General features: G+C 38.3%; 1 protein-coding gene across 1 annotated transcript in view; it reads right to left on the bottom strand.

Annotated features, from left to right (window-relative positions):
* The window catches only part of FBN1 (fibrillin 1), a 321082-nt gene that overhangs the window by 141099 nt on the left and 167390 nt on the right, over positions 1 to 12593 (bottom strand). Inside the window, exon 6 of the mRNA XM_006831678.1 lies at positions 2146 to 2343. Coding sequence (XP_006831741.1) covers positions 2146 to 2343 — 198 coding nt within the window. The remainder of the gene's footprint in view (positions 1 to 2145; positions 2344 to 12593) is intronic.

Genomic DNA, 12593 nt, shown 5'->3' with positions numbered 1-12593 from the left:
TTCATTGTGTGAAGAAAAAGGCAGTAAGATTTCTAATAACTTTATTGAGAAAGTCAGCATGAAGGAAAAGGGGTGCTAAGGGAACAGCATTTATTTTGGGATGACACTATCACTTAATGTGTTAAATAGAATGTCCTGACCCACAAATGAATGTGAAACATAATTAGACTATAACTTTCAATTTTGTCTTGGATGAAAATTTCCCATTCCCTTGAATGTTGAATATGTTCATTAAAAAAAAAAACACTTGAATTAAATTTTTACTTTACGGCAAACATGGCCATTAACATATAAGCAAAACTAGACAGTCTTACTGATCATGATTTTTAATCACTATAAGATACATATGAGAGTGATTCGCTGCTGATTACATATTCTAAGACTGAAATTCCTTCACCCACAACTGGCTCAAATACAAAGCAAGGAGAGAGGCACCCAACCTGATGGTAGAATCTCTTCATTAAAAAAAAAAAAAAATGCATGAAGATTTTTCATTTTTAAAAGTGCTAATATAACTGCCTTTTAAAATGTATAAGGGGTTTGTGTGTGTGTTTAGTTTCATATAAACAACAACAACAACAACCTTTTTTGTTTGTCTTGGCTGTTGAATGGCACAGGCAGGAAGCAAATGGCAGAGAAAGCGAGTTTATATGAAGGAATAGCACAGCTTAAGAGAAGCAGCTCTTCCCTCTCCTTGTTCATTGTCTTTCTGTAATTCTGTTAGCAACTCAGCCTCTGACAAGATGGCACTGATGAGCAGCTGGGAACTCAAAGTCTGGCTTTCTGGTCACTGTCACTGAATTGATGGGCATTAGTCAACTTCAGAGCACCAAGATCAAGATATTCTTGAAAACTCTCTGTGGCTTTCTAAGAACAAGAAAATCAAGTAGGCACCAAACAAAAGAGAAACTAAACTTACTCTTAATATTATAAAATCCTACAAACCACCCCTGTTTATAATTCTAGGATTTCAAAATGACTTCTCCCTGTTCCTGACATTGAAAAGGTTAAGTTCAAGGGTCCCTCAACAAGAGGGACCAACACAGTGGCAGCAACAATGGACTCATAACCATTATGAGGATGGCCCAGGATCAGACAGTGCTTCATTTTGTTGTGTATAATGGGGTCGCTATGAGTCGGAACTGACTCTAAGGCACTTAACAGGCTCAAGGGTGTATAAAGAACTTGTATGCTGTACCTGGTAGCCAGAGGTCAGAACCAACAGTGTTCATCAGAAGTGATATTCAGGATGTATGATTTAATGGAGAACCACAGAATAAGTTCAAGTTCTTGTTTGCTGCATATTATTCTTAGAATTAACGTATAAAAGAAAGCCAAACTATTGTCTATTTGCCTGAGAAAAGCAGAGTCTGAATTTTCTGCAAACAATGGAATTTCACTCAGAAGAAAAAAGCACTGAAGATGTCTAAAGACACAGATAGAGCCTGGGAGTTTTCAAGCCCATCAGTTTAGTGTGGAGCGGCCTCTGTCCCCCTGTTTCCTGCCAGACATCCAGACAATGAAAGAATTTGTACAGCTGGGAGAAAGGGACTACAAGCCAAAAACAGAATAAGGATTTCTATGGGAGGCAGGAGGAGACGCAAGCAGGCGACATCTGGGGATATTTAAAATTGTGAAACAAATCCTAATTTATTTCTGACTTGTAAAAAAAATAAAATAATAATAAAACATAATGCTGCATGTAAAATGGTGAGAGGAGTAAATTTTTTCAGGTCATGAAACAGGGGAACGCCAAATAGGTATGATTGAAGAAGAAGTAAAAAAAAAACACAAAAAACTCAGGAAAGCAAAACTATCTTGTTCACAAATCTCGCTTTGTATTTAGACCTGGCAATGCTTTAGTAGCCAGCACTGGTGGAACTACAATCACACCACCCTGGGGTCAGAGGCTTATGAAAGTACTGGGGTCAGAGGAGGAACACCTGGCAAGGAGCAATCTACTATGTCTGCTGCTCGCCATTGAGCCAGGTCCCTAATGTCTTCGTTGAATGTTATGCAGTCAGCAAAATTCGTGAAGTTATGTCTCTGACACTGCTTTTCCAAATTTCTCCAACTTCACTGGAGAAGGGCTATCCAGAGCAAATAAGATTAATCCATTAATAATCCCACCGACTCAGCACTTACCTTGACAAGCACCCGTGCGGATATTGGGGATGAAGCCACGGCGGCAGGGATGAGGCTGCGCAGGGCACATCTCACAGGGGTGCCCCCAGGCTCGGCCAACGGTGGCACAGCAGAGAGTTTTTGTGCAGACGATTCCACTGAGCTGTCCCTGGCACATTTGGTTGCTGACCACAGTAAAACAGGGGCCTGTTCTGTAATCTGAAAAGAAATAACAAGGGTTCCATGAAAGTCTAGAAAAGCAAGAACTATCATGCAGAATAACAGCTATGCCCAATCTTGCCTGACTCCAAAATGGGAGACGGACTTCAGGGATAGAATCACACATGACTTACTCAATGCAAAACTCTACCTCGGAATCCCATTCTCCTTACCTACCAGATAGGAGTGACAGCACCTTGAAGATATTTCTGTGAGGATCAGATGAGTTACCACTGTGAAGTGCTATACAAATATGCCCATAAGATGACCATTCATTCACTTGAAAAGCTGTATTGGTTATCTACTAAGAACCTGTCTTGATGTAGATTCTTTAGGTATGTTTTAAAGGACCAAATCCCTGCCCTCATGGAGCTTACAGTCTACTGTAATTTATGTTGGAAAAAGCAAAGAATTTTAAAACTTGTGGTACTGTCATGTTTCTTTAAATTGAGTCTGTCATATTTTCTTTGTAAAGAAAAAACATCACACACGAGACATGATTTACTCACACAAAAGACATTATTGTTGGGTTGTTGTTGTTGTTGTTAAGTGCTATCGAGTCGGTTCCGACCCATAGCGACCCTGTACAGGGTTTCCGAGGGTGTAAATCTTTACGGGAGTAGAAAGCCTCATCTTTCTCCCACGGAGCGGCTGGTAGTTTCGAACCGCTGACCTTAAGGTTCGCAGCCCGATTCGTAACCACTACGTTGTTGTTAAGTGCTGTTAAATCCATTCCAACTCACAGTGACCTTGAATAGGGTTTTCAAGGAGTGGTTTGTGGGCTAACAGTCCAGTGCTAATCCTATAGTACTACACCAGGAGTCCACAAAGGACATTAGTTATCTAATGTAAAGACTAAGGACATTGGTCTGAAGTTATTGTAATTCCTGGGCAAAAGGACTACCTCAAATCACATATTATTGAATCTTTTAAAGAAATCCTTGATAACATACTGGTTTATTACCTCATGTAATTGATAGATAGATATATATGTGTATATCGTGTATTTGTTTTATTTTTAATCATAAAAGTAGAAATTATACTAATATATAATTTTGATTCCTACTATCTTTTCCATTCTCCTATGTCATTAAATGGTAAATGGCATCCTGGTGGTGCTGTGAGTTAATGCGCTGGACTGCAAGGTTGGTTTGATCCACAGGGTTGGCAGTTCAAGCTTACCAGTCACTCCTCAGAAATCCTATACAGAGTTGCTATGGGTCAAAACAGATTCGACAGCATTTCACAACAACAACATGTGATTAAGTATGATTCTAAAATATCACTTTAATTGTGGCATAACATAATTTAGGCAATGATTTTCTTAGTGTGAGTCATTTAAATTGCTTCTACTTTTTCATTGTTACACACAATGTTTACTATATTTTATGAAGGTTGTATAAATACAGTGATTTTGCTTTGTTTTATTTTGTTTCTTAGAATGGGGAACACACGGTTTCAAGCAGCAGCCACCAAGACTGAAAATAGAAATATCAGAGCAACCCAAGAAAACGTTCCAGATTAGAAAACAAGGAAGGAAACTTAGGTTCGTTTCTTTTTTCCTCTCAATTTACTAAAGCAAGTATAAATTCTTCAATCAGATTTATGCTGGAATGCTATTCTCAACTAAAAAGCAAAGCGACACTAACTTCTTTGAAATCAAAAGACCTGGCTATCATTACTGAACATTTTGATCCAAGATTCCATAGAAACCTGACCAAAAGGGGGAAAAGGCAGAACAGAATTTTAAATTCTCATGGATGCCAGACTTTGTGGAGCCATGGAAGCTGGATAAACCCTTGAAGCTACCGTCCTGAGATAATCTTTACACCATAAAACAAAAATATCCCCTGAAGTCTTTGTAAAACCATAGTCTAGTTTAACTAGTAAACCATGTCTGCTTTGAGCATTATGCTCTTTTAAGCACTCCTTGGAAACCCTATACTGGGTTGTAATGAGTCAGAACTGACTTGACAGCACTTAAAAACAACAACAAATATGGGATCTAAATGAAAACATCAAATCAAGAAATTAGATAGAAAGCCTAAAGAAATACAAAACAAACACCCCATTGCCATGGAGTTGATTCCAACTCATAACAAGCCTAGAGGACAGAAGAGACGGGTCCTTAGGGCTCCTGAGGCTGGAAATATTTATAGAAACAGACAGCCTCATCCTTCTCCCCAGGGAGGAGTGGCTTGTGGGTTCAAACTGCTGACCAAGCAGTTAACAGTCCAACCAGGACTCTAATAAAAACCTCCTGGGGAGTGAATTTAATATGTTAATAGAGGAGGAGGCACAATTCGGAAAAGCATGGTGAAAATGGTTTCCCAGCATGCACGAGGAGTGTTATCAATGGCACTGGATTGTTTATGTCGAAATGGTTGAGTTGGTGGATGTTATGCTGTATATATTCTTAACAACAATAACAAAATTTCAAAAGAATACTTCAAAAGTTAAAAAAAAAATTAATTTACAAGAACCTACAATGGATTCTTACTTTTCATTGATAATCTCTTCACCATTACTAGAGTTAGTTTTTCCTCCTTATTTTGTCAAGATACCATCTGTACTTATCTTGATATCTGAGGGTTGTAAAAATCCAGGTGAGATGTAAATATAGTCTTTTGTGGGTGACAGTAGGCACACTATCACCTGCTAAGAAAACGCAGATCCATTCTCATACTGGTTGATAACCTCACACAGGGATTCCTCATTGGAAGGTGCTCAAAAAAAATTTCCTTGAAACTCCTCCAGGATCAACGACTTCTTGCCCTCATTTCAATATGAAATACACGGAATAGAAATGATCCTTTTAATTCTGACTGGATTTATGAGGCCCATAGCACTCATCTTTATTTATTTCATGTAAAATAGTTTTGTTGTGCATAAGCATAAAAACACATCTAACGCAACTAAATCTTAGAAACACTGTATTACATGATGCCCTTCTCCAAGGACTGGTCTCTCATACTTCAGAATAGGACTTCATCTCTCATACTGCAGGATAGGACCAGTCCTTGGAGAAGGGCATCATGCTTCAGAAAATGGAGGGTCAGAAAAAGGAGGACGATTCCCAATGATTGGCACAGTGACATCAGCAATGGACTTAAGCGTAACAATGATTGTGAGGATGGTACAGGACCGGGCAGTGTTCTGTTCTGTTGTACATAAAGGTCGCTATGAGATAGAACCGACTCGACGGCACCTCATAGTAAAAACAGCCTCACAGTGTTGGAATTCATTGGAGTTTAAGGTGGTCTTATGCAGCTGATTTGCCCAATGCAATACATCGTTTGATTTCGTGACTGCTCTATCCACGAGTGTTGACAGTAGATCCAAGCAAAATGAAGTCTTTGACAACTTAAATCTATTCTCCATTTATCACGATGTTATTTTTGTTAGGCTAAACTTATTTATAGTAATTGCATGATTATTTCTGAAATTTTCTAATTGTTGTATATATCAGAACTTATTCCCTACCTGCTTTTAAAAAATAATATTTTATTGTGTGTTTGGTGAAGGTTTACACAGCAGTTTAAGTCTCTATTATAAATTTTACACAATTTTTCAGTGACATTGATTACATTCTTTTCAATGAGTGAAGAGTTTCATTATTTCTATTCGGGTTGTTCTGTTCCCATTAATCTAGTTTCCCTACCCCCTTACATTTTCATCTTTATTTTCAAGTGGTTTTTGACCATTGTTGGCTGTTGTTGTTGCTGTTAAGTGCTATCAACTTGGTTCTGACTCACAGTGACCCTGCATAGGGTTTCAGAGGCTGTACATCTTTGCACGAGCAGAAAGTATCAACTTTCTCCCCGGAGCAACTGGTAGGATCAGACCACTGACCTTGCAGTTGTTATTGTTGTTGTTAAGTGCTGTTGAGTCAGTTTCAACTCATAGTGATTCTGTATAGGGTTTCCGAGGAGTGGCTGGTGAGCTTGAACTGCTTACTTTGTGGTTCAAACTGGCCTTGTAGTCCAGCACCTTAATCTGTAGCACCACACCAGTACCTTGTGGTTAGCAATCCAGTATTTATCCTACAGAGCCACTACAATCCCTATTTGATTTCACATAGGTGATTATTTACAGGAGCACAGTAAGACCTCACCTTAGTCAAATGTACAGAATATGTGGTACAGTGTCATCATATAAAACAGATCTATGAACAGAACTTTCTTTTTTCTACCTTAGATATTTATCACTTGTTGTTGCTGTTAAATGCTGTCAAGTCAGTTCTGACCCATAGCCACTCTGTATAGGGTTTCTGAAGAGCGACTGGTGATCTTGAACTGCCAACTGTGGATCAAATCGACTTTGCAGTTCAGCGCATTAACCCACAGCACCATATCAGGACTCCATGTATTATTAAGGATAAAGTGATATTGAAAACAATCAAACTGAGGAGCTCGTTTGACACTGTAGATTAACAAGAAGACATAAATATATTGGTTGTTGTTGTTAAGTGCCTTCAAGTCGGTTCCAACCTATAGCAACCCTGTATAGGGTTTCCAACAAGCGACTGGTAAGCTACTTGACCTTGTAGTTCAAAACAGCTTTGCAGTCTAGCGCATTAGCCCACAGCACCATACCAGGATTCCAAATATATTATGGGTAGAGCTATAGTTTCAATAAAAGGTGAGAGACCAAATCTACATGGAACAGATCTGGAACGAAAGCCTATTGGAAGGTAAATGCTGGACTGATGTAGCCTATAAATGGTATTTCAGTCTGGAGGCATAGCATCTGTGTCCTGAGCTTCCTTTAGTTTGGTTTGCTGCTTTTAGTTCAATACTCCAACTGCAGAAAAAAAAAAAAAAAAAACCACACTCCCAATGCCTTATGAATAATCCAATTATTTATAATTATTCCCATAGCACTTAAATGATGCTAGGCAAAATTTATAGTTTTGGTTTTGTTTTTGTTCTAGAGAGTTTCAGCACTAGACAGGGAATGTGCCCAGTTCAATGCTTGTTTAATGTCTAATTCATTCCTAGCCTCAATGTAAATTACTATTCAGAATGCAACTAAAATATAACATTAAAAATACTTTCTGCCTGCATATTGTTCTACAATCACTTCCTTATAAGACCTCCATGAACTAGGGACAGAGGCCAAGCCTTTCCAAAATTAAAATGCTATTTTAATTGTGTTTAACCCGCTTACTCTAACATGGCTCATTCCTGGGAAATTCTGTATCTACACGTTCCCATTCTGAGTGGTTAAGGCTCTAGGACTGTTCCCTGTCCCATTAGATTTGGCCTTGAAGCAGCTTGGGATCTGACCAACATGCGGATGCAGCCTTCCATCCCCAGTCCGCTCCCAGCTCTGCAGTTCAGAACGCTGTGGTCTACAGCACTGTTTCATTTCCATTTGTGATCAGACTTTATCCTGAAACAAATGCATCACTTACAGAGAACGAACATCCCATGGGACAATGGATTCTTGTCACTCCTGCCCAGTCACTAAACCACAAATTGCAGGGAGGGCACAGGGATGTAATTTTGGGTACTAAACTCCAATTATTTTAAATCCTTCTTTCCATAAAAATTATAAACAAAAGAATGAGATATCAATTTATCCATGACAGAAAATATTCACAGCACACTTTCTTCTCCCAGGGTAGGCTGGCTCCTAATATATGGAATGTCAAGATGTGCCTCGAGACGGAGTTGAGAGAACTTTTAGTTCTGAGAAATTTTAAAGCAAAAGAATTCCATTATTCTAACCAGTCTTATAAGCATCCCTATTAGCATAGTGGTTCTAAAGTGGTGGATAGAATTCATCAGGTGCTCTGAGGGAGAAAGATACACACTCTGCTCTCATAAGATTGTTGTTGTTAAGTGCCATCGAGTCGGTTCCAACCCACAGCGACCCCTGTATAGGGTTTCCAAGCAGTGACTGGGGAGCTTGAACCGTCAACCTTGCGGTTCAACTGACTTTGCAGTCCAGCGCATTAAACCCACAGTGCCACGCCAGGACTCCATCGTAATGATCACAGCCTTTGGAAATCCTGGAAACTCTATGGGCTGTTCAACTTTGTCCTACAGAGTCACTGAGTCAGAATTGACTTGAAGCCCACAGATAACATTTAGGTTTTTAATCAGCCTCATAACTGCTGCTACTTTTTGTTACTCGGGTCATTTTTAACCTTAGGACATAACAGAAGGACCTAGGGAGTATTTGCTAAATACTGACACTAGGTCCCACCCCTTCTCAAAGACGTCTGCCTCAGTAGGTATGACATGGGGTCTGGGCATTTATATTTTATGAAAGTCTTCCAAGGCAATTTGCCTTCTAGAACTCTAAATGTAATGTTTCAATTTGTTTTTCTATGTTGACTCATGTTTCATGATTAATTGGTGGTGTTTGCGAAACAGCTGACTGCTTGCATGAAGTCAAACATTACAAACCTGAGACAACCCCAAATCTGGGATTGCTCAACAGAACACAGCAGCATTACAATGATGACAAAATAATATTCATTTCTACAGTACTGTAATGATTATGAGACCTTTTAGTATGGTTGTTTTTGTTAAGTGCCATCAAGTCAGTTCTGACTCTGTATAGGGTTTCTGAGAAGTGGATGGTGAGTTTGAACCACCGACCTTGTGGTTCAAACCAACCTTGAGGTTGAGTGCTTACCCTACAATGCCATACCAGATTCCTTTAGTATTTTCTTAATAATCATAAACTCATCAAACCAAACAAATCTGAAAAATAAAGCTTTTAGAAAAGCACAGGGGTACAATTTCAGGACCTTGTTTTGACAAAAGATTCTCAGATATGATACTAAAAGCATGAGCAACAATAACAACAAAATAGATAAAACAGACGTCATCTAAATGGATGAACTCTGAAAACATTATGCTGCTCTTAAGTGCCATGGAGTTGGTTCCAACTCATAGTGACTCTGTTTAGGGTTTCCAAGGCGTGGCTAGTGGATTTGAACCATCAACTTTGATGTTAGCAGTCCAGTATGTATCCTTCAGCACCACACCAGGATTATATTAAGTAAAACAAATCATAACAAAAATAAGGTACGCTTCCACTGATATGCAATATCTTTGTTGTTATCATTAAGTGCCATTGAGTTGGTTCCGACTCACAGCGACCTTGTATAAGGCTTCAAGGAGCGGCTAGTGAGCTTGAGTCGCTGACCTTGTGGATCAAAGTGACCTTTCGGTCCAGCACATTAACCTGCAGCACCACACTAGAACAAAATCTAGAATACACAAATGCATAGAATAAACGTAGATCAGCAGTGATCAGGAGCTGGAGAATGAGAAGTTTGTTTTTTCAAGCACTTTTTCATTAAAAAAAAAAAAAAAAAAGGGTTAAGACAATTGGGAATACAACGTACTACTGTTTTCTTAAATGTTGTAGTTACATAAGAGGATGTCCAATCTGTTTACAAAGGAAATATCATGATGTATGCAACTTAATTTTCAAAACATTCAGCAAAACAAATAGCAAAAAAAAACATATATATATATATATATATATATATATATTTTTTTTTTTTTTTTTGGCTAAATCATATATCTATATGTTGTTGTTAAGTGCTATTGAATAGTTCTGATCCATAGCTACCCTGTACAGGGTTTCCAAAGAGTGACTGGTGAGCTTGAACTACAGATCTTGTGGCTCAAACTGACTTTTCAGTCCATGTATCTCTAAATAGGTGGGGTGTGTATGTGTATGTGTGTGCAGAAAAGAAAAAGAAAGAGATAGAATAAGGTCTAGTAATAAATGAAAAGTTGGTGGTTTGAACTCACCCAGCAGTGCCACAAGAAAAAAACATGGCAACTGGCTCTTATAAAGATTGCCGTCCATAAAACTCTACAGTACAGTTCTACTCTGTCACATCTGCTCACTGAGCCAAAAATGGACTCAACAGCACCTAACAACAACATATATGAGTGGACGTCAATTATTTCTCATTTCATTCTTCTATGCACTTTCTGAAGCCCCCCAATATGTGTAAACATACACACACATCTCTCTGTACATATACAATATGTGTACACACACACACCTCTCTGTACATATACAATATGTGTACACACACACATCTCTCTGTACATATACAATATGTGTACACACACACATCTCTCTGTACATATACAATATGTGTACACACACACATCTCTCTGTACATATACAATATGTGTACACATACACACACATCTCTCTGTACATATACATACAGATACATTACATGTATAGAAATAAAACACTGTCAATAATTGTTTACTTGGGGTGAAATATGTATGTGTATTTCTTATATTATTAACATTACCCTGTCAACTTTTCCATAGGTTTGAAAGTTTTTATAATAAAAATTCTGGTGGTAACATTTTTTTCAGTGCTACTTTTGCTATGTAACACTACCACTTACATTTCATTAATGCTGCTTGGCTTTTCAAATAGATTCCAACCCGTATGTGTCTATGGAGTCCTAGTGCGGCACTGTAGGGTAAGCACTGACCACAAGGTCAGTTTGAACAGCAAGGAAACTCTATGCAGGGTTGTTATGAGTCAGAACCAAATCCATGGCACTTAACAACAACAACGTTTCTATAAAACAAAACATGCAAGAAGACCTATTGAATGTGGTCTTTACAAGACTGCCTAAAGAATATAACCTATGGTAAAATTACTCAACTACATTACATAAAATGTTTATCTAAGTGACTACCTCTGAGTTAAAGCTTAATCTTAGCTAAATATTTCTCTTAAGCATTTTAGAAATAAATATATAGGAATAGGTATAAGACTATTTCGATGAGGATTTCTGGTGTGACGCTATAGGATCAGCACTAGACTTCAAACCACAAGGTTGGCAGTTCAAACTCACCAGCCGCTCCTTGGAAACCCCATATAGGGTTGCTATGAGTCAGAACAAACTCAATAGCAGTTAACAATAACAAACAACGTTTTTCCTGGCGTATTTCTCTAATTCATAAGTTAAAAGTCTTAGCATTGCAGACATCAATATAAGTATCGTTCACAACTGTAGAAACTAGATTTGTAGTACACCTTTAAATTAACCTGCAGACCCAGCACTTGCATGAAATCCAGGTTGTAGTTCCAAGGAACCCAATTTTATGTGGCAAGGACTCAACTACAGAAAATTGCTATCATATTTTATTCTGCTCCATGATGAAGAAAACAGTAAGCAATCTTGTTCAGGGCAGGAGAAGAGCTCATTTCCAAATAATCATTTACCTGGCATTATTGATCTCTTTACTGTAAATCCTTTTCATCATCACATTCATTTCTCCCCCAAAGCTATCGCTACACTATTTCTATTAGGGGGAAATAAACAGGGTCGTAGTGGTTACGAATCGGGCTGCGAACCGGAAGGTCAGCAGTTCGAAACTACCAGCTGCTCCGCGGGAGAAAGATGAGGCGATCTGCTCCCGTAAAGATTTACAGCCTCGGAAACCCTATTCAGGGTCGCTATGGGTCGGATCCGACTCGACGGCACTTAACAACAACAACAACAGATGATGTATATACCACCAAGAGAGTAATACCATAGACTCCCTACATTTTTAATGGTCTGCAATTTCCACTCAGAAGAATCAACTGGCTCTGATTTATTCCATTTTTAAGTGTCTTGTCTGAAGTGCCACATTAAATCATAATCTGCAGCTACACCACAGAGCATCTGCTATTGAACAGCAAGACAAAAATGATAGTATTATGTAACAATTTGATTTATTTGGTTCCCCCCCCCCCCATTATTTTCTTCAAAGATGTCAAGTATAAAAATTCCCTATAATCCAAAAACAAGACTAAGGGCTTAAAGGTAAAGTGCACTGTGATCAGTGATATGAAATAACAAAATTAATTCCTCCTAATTTTAATATATTGGGGATTAGTTTACATATTCTTAATTCATCATCTGTATCTGAAAAGCACCTCCCTGGTAAGACTGTTAAATTCCCAAATGGAAATTCTCTAAAAAAGTGAATTAAATTGGGAAAGATCTCAATAGAATTTTTTATCATTAAAAAATTTTAATTTTTTAAATTTAAAGTTATTATTACAAATGGAATTTTTGTAGCAGGCCATTGTCTATCTTTAATGCCATAAGCACTGTAGGATATCCACTGGACTGCTCAATCCCACCAGCTGCTCCTCAGAAACCCTATGCAGGATCACTGAGTCAGAACTGACTCGATGGCACTTAACAACAACAACACAGTGTAGTAGGAAGCTAGGAGTCCTGGTGTGGT

Source organism: Chrysochloris asiatica, unplaced genomic scaffold (genome assembly GCF_000296735.1).
Source record: "Chrysochloris asiatica unplaced genomic scaffold, ChrAsi1.0 scaffold00004, whole genome shotgun sequence".
NCBI lineage: Eukaryota > Metazoa > Chordata > Mammalia > Afrosoricida > Chrysochloridae > Chrysochloris > Chrysochloris asiatica.
This window is presented reverse-complemented; position numbering and strand designations above follow the sequence as displayed.